A 17781-nucleotide genomic window follows, 5' to 3' on the forward strand; every position below is an offset into this window, starting at 1 on the left:
AGTTGCCCAGCTTGATCCAAATCTTCACCAAATTTATAAAATCTTAGAGGAAAAACTTCACAAGTAAAAAATGCAGAAAAATCTGTTTATATTGCTTATTGTTGTTAGCTTGAACCGATCAACTGGCAAATCACACAGTTTTCCAGCCTGCACTAGATCATGGTTAAGTTGGTTCCTTGTTGTCTGCTTCCTTCAGTTCTTTGAGGTTCTTGAAATATTCTCCAGTGTATTTCTACCTTGTAGACAATAACAACATTTCTTTTGAACATGGCCCAAGCTAACTCAAGAAGTACCTCTATTGGTTCTTGTACCACATGTTGAGAACCATAGCTCTAGTTCATTATTATTACTGATTATTATGTTTATTATCCACTTAATGTTTAGCTTTAAATTGTATGCATCCCTAATTTTAACAACCTAAAGGGAGGTTAAATCATCCAGTGAGTCCAATGAATGTTTTCTTTTCGCAATGCACTTATTTGTACTAAAACTAAAGTTAAATGGATTTGGAGCAATCACTTTTCTTTCTGCAATACTTTTTAAATCTGAAAGTTTATAGAGATAGTGTGGAGATGCTTTATGGATATTTACCGGTAGCCTTACTAACATTATACATTTTTTAAAAAACAATCAGATTTATCATGTTTGATCTATTCAAACTGTTGGAAAAAAATTGTACAAAGACAGCAAACATACAAATTTTCAACTTTTATATTTAATAGATGTCATCTTCAGTAATTCAACAGCAATATTCAACGCATGACATTCACAGGCTTTACAAGAAGGCGTTTCCGTGTTATTTTGTTTACCCCTCTGGTTCATCTTAAATTGCAGAGGTAGTGAATACTTTATGATAGCAATGGTTTAATAAGTATTAAGCAAAAAAGTGCTAAAAAGTTTTAAATCATACACAAACACAACAGCTTTACAAACAAGAGAATAATCAAAATATTGTTTAGGACTATTAGAAAGCAAAATAAAGAATAACCAATAGATTTGTACTGGCTGGTGATTGCAGCAAAGGTAAAGCTCAAAGAAAAAAAAAATGACAATGATAGAAATGCAGAAAAAATGCAATTGGATGTTTGTACGTTTTTAAACCCTGGTTTTCTATTTAGTTTTTGCCTCTCTTCATGTCGTGCCCCATGAGACAGGCAAACACGGTCATCACCATTTTAGGTTTTATCTCCACCAAGTCATCAGGCAGGGCGTAGACGCGGGCGCCGATCTTACGGGCCAATGAGATTGCATACCTGAGAGACAAACGGGAGAGAAGTCAGTCGGGAAATGAAAGGACTGAAAAATAAAAATGAAGGGACGGGAAGTATTGCTCTTTACTTGGCATTGTTGATTTTCTCATCCTTCTTCAGGACTCCCTTTTCTCCTCTCTTTACCATGTCCCACTTGACCATTGAAGGGGCGATGGCGTCAATCAGGTCAATCACTGGCAAACTGGTGCTGATCAGCTGGTCCTGTGCAGAACGTAAAACAGGATTACATTCCAGTGCAACTTGAAATTACGATGGTCACTGAAAGTGGACACCACCCAGTTAAAATGCCAGCTTTGTTTAAAGCAAACAAGCAAGATTATGAAAAATACTTTGACATTTATTTAGTTCAACACAGTTAAAAAACAAATCTGTTGGAAATATGGACAGAAATATCAAAAAACAGAATAACGTAGTTAATTAAATGTGCAAAACTTTAAAAAAAATATTTGCTCATGGTATATTTTCATTACATTTCAGCTTTCGGTCTTCTTCGGAAGCCTCTTAACATTTGTACACTTTTGAAAGTTACGCTAAGCCTAACCCTGTTCTTGAACGCGTAATCTTGTCCTACTCACCTTAAAGCTGCTGATCCGTGTGTCCTTTCGCTTCTCCTTCAGGGTGGAGTTGACCCAGTTCAGGATAAACTGATCTGCAACTTTCTCTCCGCTGCCCAAATCAGAGAGAACCATAACAGAGTACCTGAGGAAGAACAAACAGGAAAGATTACTGAGACGTTAAGAGAGCAGCTACATGGACCACCCACACATTAGCTAAAAAAGCAGCACTTTCTGGAGCGTCTACCTTCTCATCAGCTGCCAGACCACAGCCAGGATGTGTGTGCAACTCCCCTCGTTTAGGTTTTCTCCTCCGACTCCGACCAGAGAGAACTTGGCTTCATCCTTGCTCAACTTTACAGCGTAGTTGCAGTTCTCCAGCTAGAACACATCATGGAAAACTGAAGCCCACACAAATTTACCGTATTTTCCGCACTATAAGGCGCACCTAAAAACCTTCAATTTTCTCAAAAGCCGACAGTGCGCCTTATAATCCGGTGCGCCTTATATATGGACCAATATTGAGCCACAACAGGTCTCGCAACTATGGTAAGCAGCCGCCGACTTCATTTTCCCCCGTGGAAGAAGAAACGGAAAAGCAGACGCCGACTTTATTTTCCCCGTAGAGGAAGAAACGGAGGAAAGCAGACGCCAACTTCATTTCCCCCGTAGAAGAAGAAACGGAGGAAAGCAGACGCCAACTTCATTTCCCCCGTAGAAGAAGAAACGAGAAAGCAGACGCCAACTTCATTCCCCCCGTAGAAGAAGAAACGAGAAAGCAGACGCCAACTTCATTTTCCCCGTAGAGGAAGAAACGGAGGAAAGCAGACGCCAACTTCATTTCCCCCGTAGAAGAAGAAACGAGAAAGCAGACGCCAACTTCATTTCCCCCGTAGAAGAAGAAACGAGAAAGCAGACGCCAACTTCATTTTCCCCGTAGAAGAAGAAACGAGAAAGCAGACGCCAACTTCATTTTCCCCGTAGAAGAAGAAACGGGAAAGCAGACGCCGATGCAGCCAGCAGTGCAAGCTGGGTTTTGTGTAAAGACCCCAAAATGGCTCCTATTAAGAGACATGCTTACAACGCAGAGTTTAAGCTCAAGGCGATCAGTCACACAGTAGAACACGGGAATGGGCTCTTTGCACCTGCCGCGCTGACGTCACAACCGCATGCGCAAATGCGGCTCTCTTTTTTCGCTTTGAGTTACCATGACAGCTAGAAAAGACAAAGTCTTATTTCAGACGCAAATAAAACAATACTATGAACATTGCTGTCTTCCTAATATAATGGGCTTTTAAGTTTTCATGGATTTCCAAACGATCTTGAATTAAGAAGACGGTGGTTTGTAAATATTCGTCGCTACCAGTTAAAGCTAACGCCGCACAGCAAAGTTTACAGCCTTCACTTCACTCCGGATCAGCTTCTTCAGCCTAAAGCAGAAGGTAAAGGAGCTTTCTGTGTTATTTCCATGGAAACACTTCTGTATTCAGCCTGAAAGAGAGTTTATGGGAACGAGAGAGCAGACCAGAGCCAGACAGCCGAGCAACTGATCCGCCTGTACACACTGCTGTAAACACCATCCTGCTTCACAAGAAGCATGCAAAACTAATAAAGCGAAGTAACACAGAGACCTTAAGGAACACGGCCGTATTTTTCTAAAAGCAACAACTTTGAGCCTGAACCGTCAGCTGAACTAGAACTCCGACACCAGAGCTAATGCTAAGCTATGGGCTCGTTGTGCTTCAGAAGCAAAAAGCCGAAAACCGTAAAATCCCCGTTACTTGGTCTCTGACACTAACGACAATAAACAACGTAATATACTTGCACACAAGGTAAAAACATTGTCCGTTAATGAATGATGAAAAATGTTTAGATACATTTTTACAAGAAAAATGTCCGGCATAAGCTAAAGCTAATGTTAGCCACAAAGTTTAAAGAAAGTAAAACTCACCTTCGTATCTGTGTATAACAAGGCGAACATGTTAAAACCTTTCTCCAGCTTATTGTCGGGGCTTCGGCTCCATGTACATCATTAAGCTGAGGTGCAAAGAGCCCATAGAGCAGCAGCGAGAGAATTTAACATGAACAATCAATGGTGCGGAAGTGGAGGAAGCAACAGCTGTTCATTTTGGGAATGAACAGAGTTTTCAGAACGCTGGTTTGTAATCTATTAATAAAGTTTGACTGACCTATCTGACTATTTTGTCGACATTCCCTTTATCGCAGTTCCATCTAACGGATGCATAACGTAACCCCAGCCTCTACTGTAGCGTCTATTCTATGCGCCTTATAATGCGGTGCGCCTTATATATGAAAAAAGTTTTAAAATAGGCCATTCATTGAAGGTGCGCCTTATAATGCGGTGCGCCTTATAGTGCGGAAAATACGGTACTAGTGCTCCTAATTAAAGTATTTCTGCTGTGTTTGCATGTGGCACCTTCTTCATGTTTCCCCCCAGTTGAGGATAAGGAGGATTGTTGACTTTCTTCCAGTTCACTACCACTTTGACTTTTTCTAGAAGTTGCAGGATCACCAAGCCATCACAAAGATCCCTGCAAAAAAAATGAGGATAAATATGATGGATATTAACACAGAAAGCATTTGAATATGACTTACGGCTTAAAGTTAATACACACCACACTGTGTGGTGTACATTTTCTTCAATGTACACCGCATTGGATATAGATGTTTGTGGAAAATGATGTAAAAAAAACAAAAAAACACTCCAACTTAATGATAAGCAAAATATATCTAAAAAATATACCTAAATACCCTAAATTATTTTCATGGAAAAATTTAACGCAATTATGCCATAAAAAAATAATTAAAAACTACTAAAGCTTGCAGTTCCTGTTATATGTACATGTATAAAATATTGGTACTTCATTATTTTTAGCCAACGTTATTCCGAATCATCGTGGAAAGCTGCAGAATTAAACATCTGCAGCTTTGGAGCAACATGTTGTTCCAACAAGGCTTCTCTTCATTTTAGCCGAAAATAATGAAGATCTGATATTTGCCTTTAAATATTCAGTTAACTAAAAAACGTCAATTTTAAGTACAAACCTGAATCTCACCGAAAACATGCCAAAAACAAAACTGCTCTACATTTAATCTGACCGAGTCAGACTAAGTCGCCAAACTATATGCACAAAGACTTGTAACTGTAATTGAAGCAAAATAAAACGGGTAGCACTTTATCTGAAGGGGTGTGCATAAGACTGACATGACCCTGTCATAAACATGACATAACGCCTGTTAGGAAGATGAAGGAGTTTTCATGAATGTTTACAACTGTTGTCATGAAGTGTCATTCGTTAAATAATGACACTTTTAATGCAAAGTTGACCATTTTAACAGACTTTTAATGCAAGTTTTAATGCAACTTTGCATTAAAAGTGTCATTACTTACCGAATGACACTTCATGACAACAATTATAGACATTCATGAAAACTCTTTTATGTTCCTGACAGGTGTTATGTTATGTTTATGACAGTGTCATGTCAGTCTTATACACACTCCGCCAAATAAAGTGTTACCCAAAAAGAAAACCATGAGCCAATTAAATGTGCTTCACAGTTATGATGCACATCAAACCCCATATATGTTCTGCATATTTTTTGTCTCTATGCTCCTATCGCTTCCCTGTTAAGCTGCACATTCACATGTTAGCTATCTCCTCCTCAAATAAGAATAATTACCTTCATGTACGACTGAACCTACCGATAGAGATGGTTTACATGTGGAGAAACACCCAGAGAGTTCATCCAGTTGCGAAACGTTTTCTCCTCCCTGGTTTCCGCTGGCAAGATATAAATACGGGTTATCATTCTCCAAAATGGCCACATGCCTCACTTTCCACACGGAAAACATTTTCAAACGTGTCTTTGGCATCACTGACTTTCTAGTTTCTAGTTCTCTGTTGTACAGCGAACATCACTTACCCTCTATGTGCTCCCCATCCAGGTTAAACTTAGCCTTGTGTAGACCCGGATGCATGTTAAACAAGTTGGCCACAAAGGCCATGTTGAGTTTGCTGTTTCCAGACGTGACGTCGCGAGGAGAAACAAACTGCCGGCAGTCCAACTTGGCCGCCTCCTGCAGCATCAGCTCGGCCCTTCGCTCCAAATCCCGCTCCTTCATGTTCACATGCACCACATTGTCGCTCACTGTTAGGACTTAAACTGATTGCACTGAAGCAAGCCAACTCACACTAAGGCCGGCCATGTTGATTTTGATCCCCATGTGGAATTCGTCTTCGTCTTGAGGGGAAATCTGGTCCAGCAGGTGGAAGTAAGCCCTAGAGTCCTTCAAAGTCAAAGAACAAAACATTCCTTTACACGACCCTCTGTGGGTATTTAAAGGAACGCGGCTGTAAAAGTTCCACTAAGCACCTTGATATCAGCACTGAAGTTGCTGATTGTTTCTGTTCCTGCCTTGATTAGGTGATAGTTGACCCATCGTAGAAGCAGCTCCTCAGGAGACAGAGATACGAGGTGGTCCAGCTCTTCTCCTTCCATCAGGAGGGCAATCAAGCCTGGAGACAGACAGGAAGGACATTTTTGAAGAAGAAATGGGAAGAGGTGTCCAACATTTCCTGATGAGAAACTCATTTGTTGATTAAAATAACTTAAACCCCTGAATGAGTTGCTCCTTCGGGCAACGGAGGGGAAAAGTCGTCCAACCAAAGAGGAGAGTGTCTCTTCAAGTAATAAAACAATAAAATGACTCAAAGCCTTTGGAAAAGTGAAAATAAAAACGTTGCATCATGACTTTGGTTATTGCTGGAAACTAATTGTCTAGCGAGCATTTAATTATTTTTCTACTGCATTGGTTGGCGCAACAGTAACCTTTGACCCAACTTCTTGTAAATGTTCTAAAAATAAATTCATTTTTAAAATGAAAACAGACACACCGACAATAAGTGCTCTGCAATTTCAAACACTGATATTACTTGATTAACGAGCGAGCGAGTGAGTGAGTACTGACCTTCGTTCCTGGTGATTTCTATATCAGCGAAGAGACCGACCTTGATAATCTGCCAGAGCAGTCCCAGGACCAGGTGGGGTTTCCCAGCCATCAGGTCATGGGCGTCGATGCTCACCACTGTGCAGCCGATGGCTGAGGCCGAGTTCAGGGCCAAAACAATGTTTTCCTATGAAAGCATGTAAACACGTTTGTTTAAAAGAAGCAAATAAGTTGTTTTTTAAATGTATATATAAAGAATATGTATATATTTCTACCTGGCAAAGTCAATAATCGCAACTTAAAACCCACCTTTCTTTACTTCTGACAGGCGAGAATTTTATTGTAAGCTGTAAAGGTTAAAAACGCTCTTGGCTTGTGACTTGATAAAGTTTCACATTTGGATTTGAGAAAAATGTATGTTTTTCCAGTTTTGATCACATTTTGTTGAGCTGGATTTCACGCTGTGATCATGTAGCAAAGATGATGTTTTCAAAGTACAAAAAGAAGGAGGTGAGGTGAAGTAAAAAATAACAGAAAAATGTAAAACAGATCTTTAGCATGATAGATCTAACTATAGTTCAAACATTGTTCCTCAAGTTGGAAATTTAGGTGGTTTAATAGAACAGTAAATCTTTTCCAAGTGCTCAAACCAAAGGCAAATCCTTTTTTAAAGTTTTTTCACTTCTTATTCCAGCCATTAAATACATTGTCATATTCATTTTGCTTATAGCTATACTGGGCCAAACTGTCCCATGATTATTGGTATTATTATCCAGTTTGGGTACACATCTGTAAGCTCCCTAAAAATGGACCAAATACATAGTCCTTATGTGCCTAAGTGTTTAACATTGAGCATAAATGGGCCATTATAAAATATGACCCCACTAAGAGGGCTGTTGGGGTCAATAATGGGGTCATTAAGGTCACATGAGTCACTTTCCTCAAACTGCTTCAACATTTTGGTCAGTTTTTAGTCAGATTGGAGTTGAACAGGCGAGCTCTTTCAACTAACTTACAGGGAAACTGGATTTACCTAATGACTAACTGAATCCCCAAACTCATCTGAAACAGAAGTGTTATCGTATTTGACTAAAGAAGTATCACTGGTAGTTTACATTAAAAAAATAAAAACCTTTCTGGTTTCCTGGTCTGGAAAACCCGAGCTAAGTGAGGGTTGATGCAGATGCTTTTGGCATGTTTTAGACAGTTTGTAAGAGTTTCAGCTGTGCTCAAGCATTTGGCTACCAGCAAAAAGGACATCAATCATATATTTACCAACTTCGCACATCTTTCATTTATGTCACTGTATCCAAATGGGAAAAAAATACCAGTCCCTATAAAATATAATGTACTTAATAAGTATATAAGCAGCAGTTATGAGTTTGCACATTTGCAGATAACGAATCTTATCTGCAAACACTTGTCAGAAAAGTTAATCACAACATAGTTTATGTGTGGTGCCTAATTACTTCAGTGCTCATAGTGATTGTTTAACATGGGATGATTGTGTAATGTACAAATTCTGCAGAACTCTACTCACTCTCCTTGTGAAGGTGGTGAGTTTCTTCGTGTTGATGACTCTCTCATCGATCGTGTCAGGCTGGGACAGGTTGATGAGCTTACTGGAAGAGGAAAAAGCAGTGGGAGAGGTGGGCGAAGGGGACGCTCGGGTGAGTCACTGAGCACACTGTAGCAGCCGTGTAATTGTCCATTTCTAAAGGGCCTCTGCCGGTGCAAAAGTCCATCGTGCAGTAGGACAATCATGCTGAATTGAAATGAACGAGGAGGCGCTGTAAAGCAATATAAAGTGTTATCACTGCGATCCTCCTCCAACCTTTGCAGCAACATAAAACACTGTCGCCATGTTCCGAGAGTTTGTTGCAAACCGGCAATGATTCTATCTCAGGTCTACTAAAATTGTGTAATCACAAAGTACACATGCATAAAACCACAACACGCTGTCAAGACAGCATAATAGACGATCGGTGTTCTTAAATAATTACTGGATTATTAAACAGTACTCTAAATTAATTGATTAAACCTTAGCATGTTTTCTTAGTGGGTCTTTATTTCACTTCTGTATATTGTACTCTTGTGTATTTGGGAAAATTCAGCAAAAATCTTCCCTTTCTTAAAATATAACTTTATTTAAGCAAGCTTAGTTCTAGTTCAACACAAATACTGTATAATATTTCACAGAAGGAGGTCTATATAATGTTCCTACATTATAGCTACAACCTATAATGTTGACAAGGTTGTAGCTATAATCTGCTATAGCAAGTATGATTAGACACTTAAACGGATTAGACCAAAAATGATAAAAACAAATGTTTACTCAGACCGTTCTCGTGAGAATTTTCAAACTCAATTCACAAAAATTGCAATAAAATTTTTGGTTCTATATAAGAAAGTTATTTTTGCATTTTGATCTGTGTCTGAATTGTGAACTACGATGACAACTCAAATGTGACACCATTTTTGGATGAGTGCCCATCTTTGTGGGAAATTGATGAAAATGTCACAAATTCTCAGGTGTTTGCAGTCATGGCATGTAGTGCAGACGTATGCGTGTGCTGTACCACAACACGATGCCGTCACGGAGGGAGGCGAAAAGGCTCTCGTCGTTTGGGTTTATGGGCAGCAGGTGGTTGCAGTCGGGATCTTTGCCCAAAGCTTTGTTGATCCATCGACCAAAAGCTACTTTCTCCTCCTCTGAAACAAGCATGAACATTAGGATAAATTGCTCAGGTAGAAAATTGTAATCGTCACAGTCGACACGAGAGAAACTTTGGCTTGACAGAGTCGCAGTTGAAAGAAGGTGCACCTTTTATAAGTTTGAGAGTTTTTTTGTTTTGCATTTTAGTGATTTAAAAAGTGCTCAAGTTAGACCTCAACTTGAACACATCACAAATGGCCAAAGCAGAAAAGAGAGTAAAAACAAAAACTTAATCAAAAACACTACATTCATACAAAGCATTCCACTATGACATGCAGTGGCTGCATGTTTTCCATCACAATCGTATTGGTTAAGCAATTATGCATTTCAACAACAATAAATCTACCTTTGATGGCCTTACATGTCTGACATCTGCAATTAATGGACTTTCTGGGGTTTTGAAATGCAGTAGTCAGATACTTTGCTGGAAGAAAATCTACAGTAGGATTAGAACCACCTTTTGGTATAATGAAGCTCCAGGTTTTTTGGTGGCTATGATTTTTTCCCCCCAGCTTTGCACAATTGCAGACAAAACCCATTGCTTTTTGTAAAATAGCTCCAGCATAATCAAATTGAGTTGTGAGACATTATGAACATAAAGTTTTTACTTTTCTTTTGACTGGGCCATTCTGCTTCGATCTAAGATATTTCATATTTTAAATTCGTCTTGCTGTAAGGGGAATTTCTGCTTTAATCTTAATATTTTACAACCTGTGAAATCTTTCTCCTTGCTTTGCCCCCTTTATTTAGCTCCATCCATTGTCCCGTAAACGTTTCTTTCCTTGGTGAAGAAAAGAAAAGCCTACCCACAGCATGATGTTACACCACCAAGTTACACGGATTATGTTTTCAGGGTGATGTGCTATATTAGTTTTCCATCACAAATAGGGCTTTTGAATGGATAGGCCAGAAAAATGAAATTTGTTCTCATCAGACGTTAGTCTACATGTTTTCCATGTCTCCAATGCACAAGGCCTTCACAGGTCAATTGTTTATATATTACGATTAAATTACACATAAATAAATTCTGTCTACTAATTAGCTGACTTCAGAATGTAAATGATTGCAGCAGGATGGACTTGGGTCATAAGCATAAAGGCATAAAACAAAAATGCCCATCAAATCATTTGGTAAAAATTGTCCAAACCATGGATCCTTTGACCTCCATTTATTTATGCACACACTTTCTCTCTCTCACACACACACACACGCCCACACACACACTTGCAACAACGTCTCAATTAATTAACTACCCTGGTACCACATCATAAAAGGCTCAGCATGCATGAGCGTGACGTTTGCCTCACCTGAGTAGGAGTGCTGCGTTCCCTCACAGGAAACTCCCGACGTGCCTCCAAAGGAGTTGATCCCGACTTTCCTGGTTAGGAGCTTTCTGAACGTCTCGCTGAACTCCTTACTCTTCAGCTCTTGGTAAATCTGATCATAAGCAGACTGTGTCAGCCCACGTGGGGAAGAGCGAGTCGGATCTTTGTCAGTGCGAGACTTACAGAAACAAATTCGTTGAAGCTGATTTTTTCGTCTTTGTTCGTGTCTCCGGCGATGAAGGTCTCGACGATTTCTCGCACTTTGTAGCCGGGCAGGTGGAGGCTGGCTTCTCTGAACAGCTCCTGGAGCTCGAAGTCGCTCACATAGCCGCTATGGTCAATATCTGGACAAAGAAACAGAAGAAAAAAAAACTTTGTATAGACAAACATCACAACAGCTTACCGGTCTTGATTTATAATTTCCTACTGACTCCACAGTCATTTCCAAATAGAAATGACACAATTATAAAGAATGTTTGGGGGTATTCCCTAAGTTGATTATGTATTCATCAGGAAGTAAAAAAAAGAAACTATACTTACTTGATATGAGCCAATTAAGATACCTACAAATCTAATTAAACTCCAAGCATTTCTTGTATTTTGTGCACCACAGCACACGTTAGAGTGCTAACACACTGCAAGAGGCACATAAAACCACAAAATCATTTGTGATGATACAGCAAAGAGTGGATTGATTGCTTCCGGGTTCAATGACCAGCTACTAATCGCTGGAACAACTTGTCACATATAGAAAGCCATGATAATCTAAAGTCTTGCACCAGCATGTCCATGTAATTTCTCACTGTCTACAACTTTCTTCTAACATGACTGAATGCTTATCCTCCAACCAAGACCTGGTTTCATTTAATCACAGATGATCAGCTGCATTAAACTCAGATATATTTTTAAAACAAATAATATGCAACAATGGATAAAAAGCCCAGAAGAACCGACTCAAAGCAATAAACGCTTGTCTAAAAAAATACAAAGGTAAACTAGTTTGTTGAAATTATTAAATCATGTTGTATCTGAGAGTGTGCATATGAATACAGTAGTGTGTCTAATCACGTTTCATTATGTCAACAGAAGAAAGGAAAACAAAATCAGTGAAAATCACATGCAACTCTGCCGGTTTCACTTTTATTTTACTGCGAATGTCCTCTCTTTCCTGGTTGTTAACGATACTTGATCTTTTAATTTGTTAAATCCTTCCTGATTTTGACAGTGTTTTCACTAAAAGACAGTCAAAGTCAATGGTCAAAATGAAAAACAAGATACATTGTGTATATTTAGCTGCACACAAATCACTCCCAGATTTAAAAAAACCATCAACTTCATGTGGGAATCCCTCATTAAGGGCCCATTTTAGTCAAATTCCTTCAGTCCAGCACGCCAAGATCCCCAAATCATAAACTGAACTTCTTCATGCCTCCATATTTTTACTACATTCCAACAATATGTTTAAGGTTTTACTGCATCAACTTCTTGTGCATTTATAATGCGATTCAAACAGCTTCAGTATCCACCTGCCCAACCCCTTTATGCTTCTTTCCCACATCCAACCGTCATGCACACAAAGCTTTTATTATTAAATAAATTTAAAAAAAACTACATATCTCCTGTTCTTTTTCTTAAAGACTCCAGATCAGATTAGGTCATTTTGTGTCAGGTTTAGAGGTGATCAAATGCAGTCCAGGTTCCTTAAAAACAGTGAAACAATCCTAGTTGAACCAGAACCAGAACTTCAAAAAACACACAAACTTCAGCATCATCAGCTGTGAACATTTCCCTATAGAGATTACACAGTGAACAGCACACACACACACTCACTTCCCTCTGAGTGGACGAGCAAATAAATAATAAAAAACTTGCCCAACTTTTTTCTAAAAGTGTCCATCTTGCCCCTCAGGTCTTGCCACCCTGGGCAGTAATCTGCTAACTCCAACTGATTTATATTTACAGTGCAATATCCACTATCATTATAGTCAATTTTTTATGTTAACATTTTAAAATGAAAGACTATGATCTTTAGGTGATAAAACCTACAAAATGTCACTATTGGAAATGGAAACATTATTCACAAATTCCCTACAGGCGACAATTCAGACTGTTAAATTTGTTTTATAAGACTTGTACTGTTATGTGGTTTATAGCAGGCAGTAAAAGTCTAACTACGGTCTGTAATCGCAGCAATAAACCTGCAAATTGAGATTGTGCATGCAAGTGTGATGAAAAAAAAAGAATGAAACCGACCAATTTTATCAAAGGCCTCTTTAAGGTCTTCCAGATCCTCTTTGGAAATCTGTGTGTAGCGGTTTTCCATGGTGGCTCCTGTTTTCTTCAACCTAAAACACACACACACCCATACCCACACACACGCCAACAACAAAAAAACACACACAGAAATGTCCAATATTTTTCTTTTCATAAAGGAGATAAATCCTGGCGAAGGCAGCACACAAATTTACTGAATGTTTTAAATGGAACAAATAATCATAAAGCATTCACTAACTTTTTGGACACGCCTCAGAGGTTTTGCACCTTTTCTGAAGCGTCAGCATTTACCATTAACTAAAGGTTACCCTTTTCAGACTTTCTTAAAGAAACTAAAGTGGAAACGAAGAAGAGGAAGTGACTTGTACCTCGTTTTAAGGCCTCGCTGCAGGAGTCGTGTCTTTCTGAGCTCCGCAGCTTCACGCTGGTACAGAAAAGACGGTGGATAGAGGAGAAGCTGGACAGCTGATTACCACTGCCAGGTGGAGTCACTGGAAGAAGGCTCACAGTGGACCTTTGGTCCGCCTGGACCTAGGACGGGCGTAGCTGGACAGTTAACATTTAACCACGTCATCGTGCCATTATCCATAAAAGGAAATTCATCCACAAGTCGGGCAACAGGGGAGCAAAAAGTGTTCAAATATGTTTTATCAATCATTTGGGATCAACAGACAGGCTTATAAAAACGCATGTAGCTGTGTTATCAGCATAAAACAATCTCTTTAGAAATATCTAGGAAGTAATCTGAAATATCACAAAAGACCACAGCACAGAAACAAATCTTTAATTTCCAAAGAAAGTGGACGTAAATAAGTAAGAATCATAAATTATTTTCCTAAAAAAAAAGTATTTTGCACTGATACCCTAAATAAAATCTACTTTAGCTAATTGTATGCAAAAGTAACATAATTATTGCAGGGTGCTCACAAGATCCACGCTATGGTTTTTCTCTTTTTTTGGATTTTAAAAACCATTGCTGATTTTTGTTCCACTTCACAATTAGGTGCTGGTGCCACTTTGTGCTGGTCTGTCCTATAAAATGACTAATGTTTATGTTTGTAACATATTGTTTTTTTTTCAGTGGAAGTACCAGACTCAGTTTGAGAGTGTTTGGTTACAGTTTTCTTTTTTTTAATACAAACAAATATTTTATTATTTTTAATTGATTTTTTTTTTTACATGTTTGCATATACCACCTTAAGTAACAGGAAACTGGTATTTTCACCTTTTCATAAAGGTCAAATAAAGCAAACTTCAGCTATATATGAATGTGACATGTTTCAGATGAAAACATAAAATAACAGATTTCATATACAGTACAGACCAAAAGTTTGGACACACAGTTGTGTCCAAACTTTTGGTCTGTACTGTATATTAACTTGAATCACACTGGATTTATAGCTATTTTTGAACATTTTGCTAACCCAAAGATAATCTTACATATGCTCTTCCAATCTGTGTTCAGATCACGGCGGGTTTAGCCATAAACATCGAGCACACTTCCTGCTGCAGATGCACACAGTGAGCCCTGCTAACCATGTGAGACAAATCATGTAACAATGTTGTCACACTTAAAACTTCAATTAATGTCTTTTTATGTCAAAAGTAATTAAGAGCCCACTCTTCATAAAACTTAATTTCGCAAAACTTCACACAACTTTGCTAAAGCATGATTTGGTCACGTATTTGCTAAATCTTAGGAGAGTTGGCCCCATTTCCATAACTGGAACCTGAAAGTTTGGGTCTGAACACCAGTAGGTTTTCTGTAGATATGGTCACCGATATCATACATTATGCACCGAGTTTCATCACATTTAGAGCACAAAGGGTGAAGCAAGAATAAGGAGCTTACATCCAATCTCAGGCAGGCTGAAAGGGCAGAGAGTCCACAGTAGACCAGTCCAGAGAAGAAAACAGCTTGCAGTTTTGGTGGCTTTGTTTTCTTTCACCTACTTGCTTGCCCCTCCTTTTAAAAACTTTTTTAAAGATGTTGATTAACTCTTTCCCCTCAGTTCCAGTGTTTCCTCCTGTTGTCTGTTTTTAGGTTTTTAACCAATTAGCTGAAAACAACACAGAGAACCACAATCAACTGCACTCTGAACAAAATCTTCCATCTTATCTTAGAGCAGCAGATTAAATAAGTTGGTTTAAAATTACATCTACATTTTAACCCTTCGCGCTGAGCAAATACTGCCTCTTCCTCAGCTCTCTTCTTCCTCTGACACCTGATCTGCCTTGTTTCGCTCCATGACTCCGAAGCGATCTCCGGTTACCGTCCCATCCTCATCGGCGATCTCGGGTAAGATCCCCGTTGGTCTGTTAAAGTGCAAAGTGAACATCTGGTGGGCTGTCCTGAACCCAGATCAGTTCTTAGCTGCTAGGACTTCCCATAAGCCTCCTGCATTATTCACCGACCCTGAAACCACATGTGGAGGAAAATACAAAATACTACTGAGAAACTGACAGAAAATTAAAGTTTCTGTACCCTTTCCTGCTTCAGAGTTGTTAGATCTGTCACATTCATACCACATGCTGTAGTTCAACAATATACCTATATGGGTTTTATTGAGAAATATGCTGGATTTATTCAAAATTAGTGATATTAATGTCTATAATATTCCCTGTCTATGGGTTAAAAGGCATTGATTATCACCAAATTTACCCAGAATTGATGAGACTCTTTGAGGATGTTTTGATCTCATATTCCTTTCAAAACAGCATTTTAAGCTAAATTTTTCTCAGAAAAGAGGCTGCCCCACACATAAATATTCCCACTGGTTGAGTGTCGGATGAGCGCTGAAAATAACTTTCCTTAAATCCAACCCAGATGCATCCTGCAATATTTTAGCCTCTTCTTGATATTTTTGGAGGGAATTTAGCTTTTTTCCACACCTTCTTGACACCAGATCAGCATCCAAATACCTTCACTTAACTTTGTGTGCACAAACACCCGCTGCCTCTCCAAATAAACACAATTTCTTAGATCAAGGGTGTCAAACTCCAATTCTCAACGATGAGTATCATCCAGACAGCAACCCCCAAAGATTGGTTTAACATCTGTGCGTTAAATTAATTCTCTGCAGGAACTTGTAGTGTTGCAACACTACAAGTTCACTTAGGGAAGCTCATTTTATTTATACGGCACATTTTCAGCAACAAGGCAATTCACAGTGCTTCACATGAATTAAAAGGAAATACAAACAAAATAACAAATTGAAAAGAAAAAAAAGAACGAAAAGAATCTAATATTGTTGATCTAAAGTATGCAAACTAGATAGTTCTGTTGTGGGTTGCTTGATAAGTATAAGTACTTAGGATTTTCATTCATTTCAAATAACTGACTGTAGACTGAATAGCAGCGTGGTTATACGTAAAGCATTTCATCACGACACATGTTAAAACAAAAATATTAAACATCCCTTTTCAATTCATTAAACCTGAATGAAAAAGACTAAACAGGTTGAGTTTGAGTGATTGAGGCCTCGTCCAGCTGCAATGCGGACACACAACCACTTGGAGGCGCTGCCTCTAAGTTGAGACACGAACAAATGGTCTGCTTATTGCTGACAAAGTGGAAACTATTTTTTTTTTGTGTGTGTGAAAGGAATTATCCAATGTATTTGTTATTTTAAAAAAGAGCTTGATATATGACTAAAGCAAAAATTCAACCTGGAATAAGTCCTGAAATCCAGGACTGTTATATGTAGAGCAGATTGTGATATTTCAAATAAATTTAAAACAATAACTTGCATATTAAAAGCACTACTTTTGCTTCAAAATAGGAGCGATAAAAGGGACTGGATGCTCTGTCCGTCATTGAAGTTTTGTGTCTCTCTCAGCTTCTGTCCATGTCACCACATGCCACTTATTTCCAGCCTAACCCTGCAGCCATTCACTCGCCTAATCACTTCTCTCAGTAATCCTGGTTCTCATCCCCGTCCGATCCCTCTGTTTTGTCTGCCAGTTTGGAGTTACTTCAGATTTTATGCATGGAGTTACATGACCTTCAAATACTATATATAGTATTATATATAGTATATAGTATATATATATATATATATAGTAGTAGTATATAGTGTGTGTGTGTGTATGTGTGTGTGTAAATGCAACTATTTACATTTCTGGGCCGTATTTTAGTGCAAAAATGCATTTATCTGTTTATTTCAGCAATAAACAATTTTCCTAGTTGTGTCTGTGTGTCTGTGTGTGTGTGTGTGTGTGTGTGTGTGTGTGGTTTCAGCTTTTGAAGCATTGACTCCCCTCCCCCATTTTATGGGCTTCGCTTCACAATTGTCTTAACATTGCGAATATCAATGTTGCTTTTGGTGCCTTTTTTTTTAACCCTCCCAAACTTTTTTCTTCCGCTCAACTTTCCATAAATATGCCTGAGTATAAATGAATGTAAACATGCAGTAACCTTATTGATGGTTTTGTAATCAATCACATGGTAACAATCTAACACGTATAGATTATCGATCGCTTTTTGTTTTTTATTGGCCTTATGTCATATATGAACTGTCTGAAACTGAATAGTGAGTAATCATTAGCTGAAAGTGATAATCTACTTCAAAATAAATCAAACTGCGTCTAACCGAGTTACTCAAATTAATATATATATATATATATTTTTTTTTTCCCCATAATATTATCGGGATATGTTAGCGAGATGTTA

At 38.5% G+C, this 17781-nt stretch overlaps 1 protein-coding gene across 1 annotated transcript; it reads right to left on the minus strand.

Moving 5' to 3' along the window:
- Window positions 1-699: 699 nt before the first annotated feature.
- Window positions 700-13640, minus strand: pls1 (plastin 1 (I isoform)). Its single transcript, XM_028000042.1, has 16 exons — window positions 13478-13640; window positions 13089-13180; window positions 11019-11179; window positions 10818-10947; window positions 9374-9506; window positions 8335-8416; window positions 6816-6981; window positions 6221-6363; window positions 6039-6134; window positions 5771-5963; window positions 5550-5628; window positions 4263-4377; window positions 2073-2206; window positions 1847-1970; window positions 1339-1472; window positions 700-1253 (listed from the first exon to the last, which is right to left on the minus strand). The coding sequence occupies exons 2-16, from the start codon at window positions 13156-13158 to the stop codon at window positions 1115-1117; spliced, it is 1899 nt and encodes a 632-aa protein (XP_027855843.1). The 5' UTR covers window positions 13159-13180; window positions 13478-13640; the 3' UTR covers window positions 700-1114.
- Between the last annotated feature and the right edge of the window lie 4141 nt (window positions 13641-17781).

This window comes from Xiphophorus couchianus, chromosome 19 (assembly GCF_001444195.1).
Source record: "Xiphophorus couchianus chromosome 19, X_couchianus-1.0, whole genome shotgun sequence".
Lineage (NCBI taxonomy): Eukaryota > Metazoa > Chordata > Actinopteri > Cyprinodontiformes > Poeciliidae > Xiphophorus > Xiphophorus couchianus.

Coding starts and splice junctions, on each gene's coding strand:
- pls1 (XM_028000042.1), bottom strand. CDS start 13,158: ATGGAAAACCGCTACACACAGATTTCCAAAGAGGATCTGGAAGACCTT. Junction 6,364..6,815: donor AGAAATCACCAGGAACGAAG/GTCAGTACTCAC, acceptor GTCTGTCTCCAG/GCTTGATTGCCCTCCTGATG. Junction 5,964..6,038: donor TCAACATGGCCGGCCTTAGT/GTGAGTTGGCTT, acceptor GTGAACATGAAG/GAGCGGGATTTGGAGCGAAG.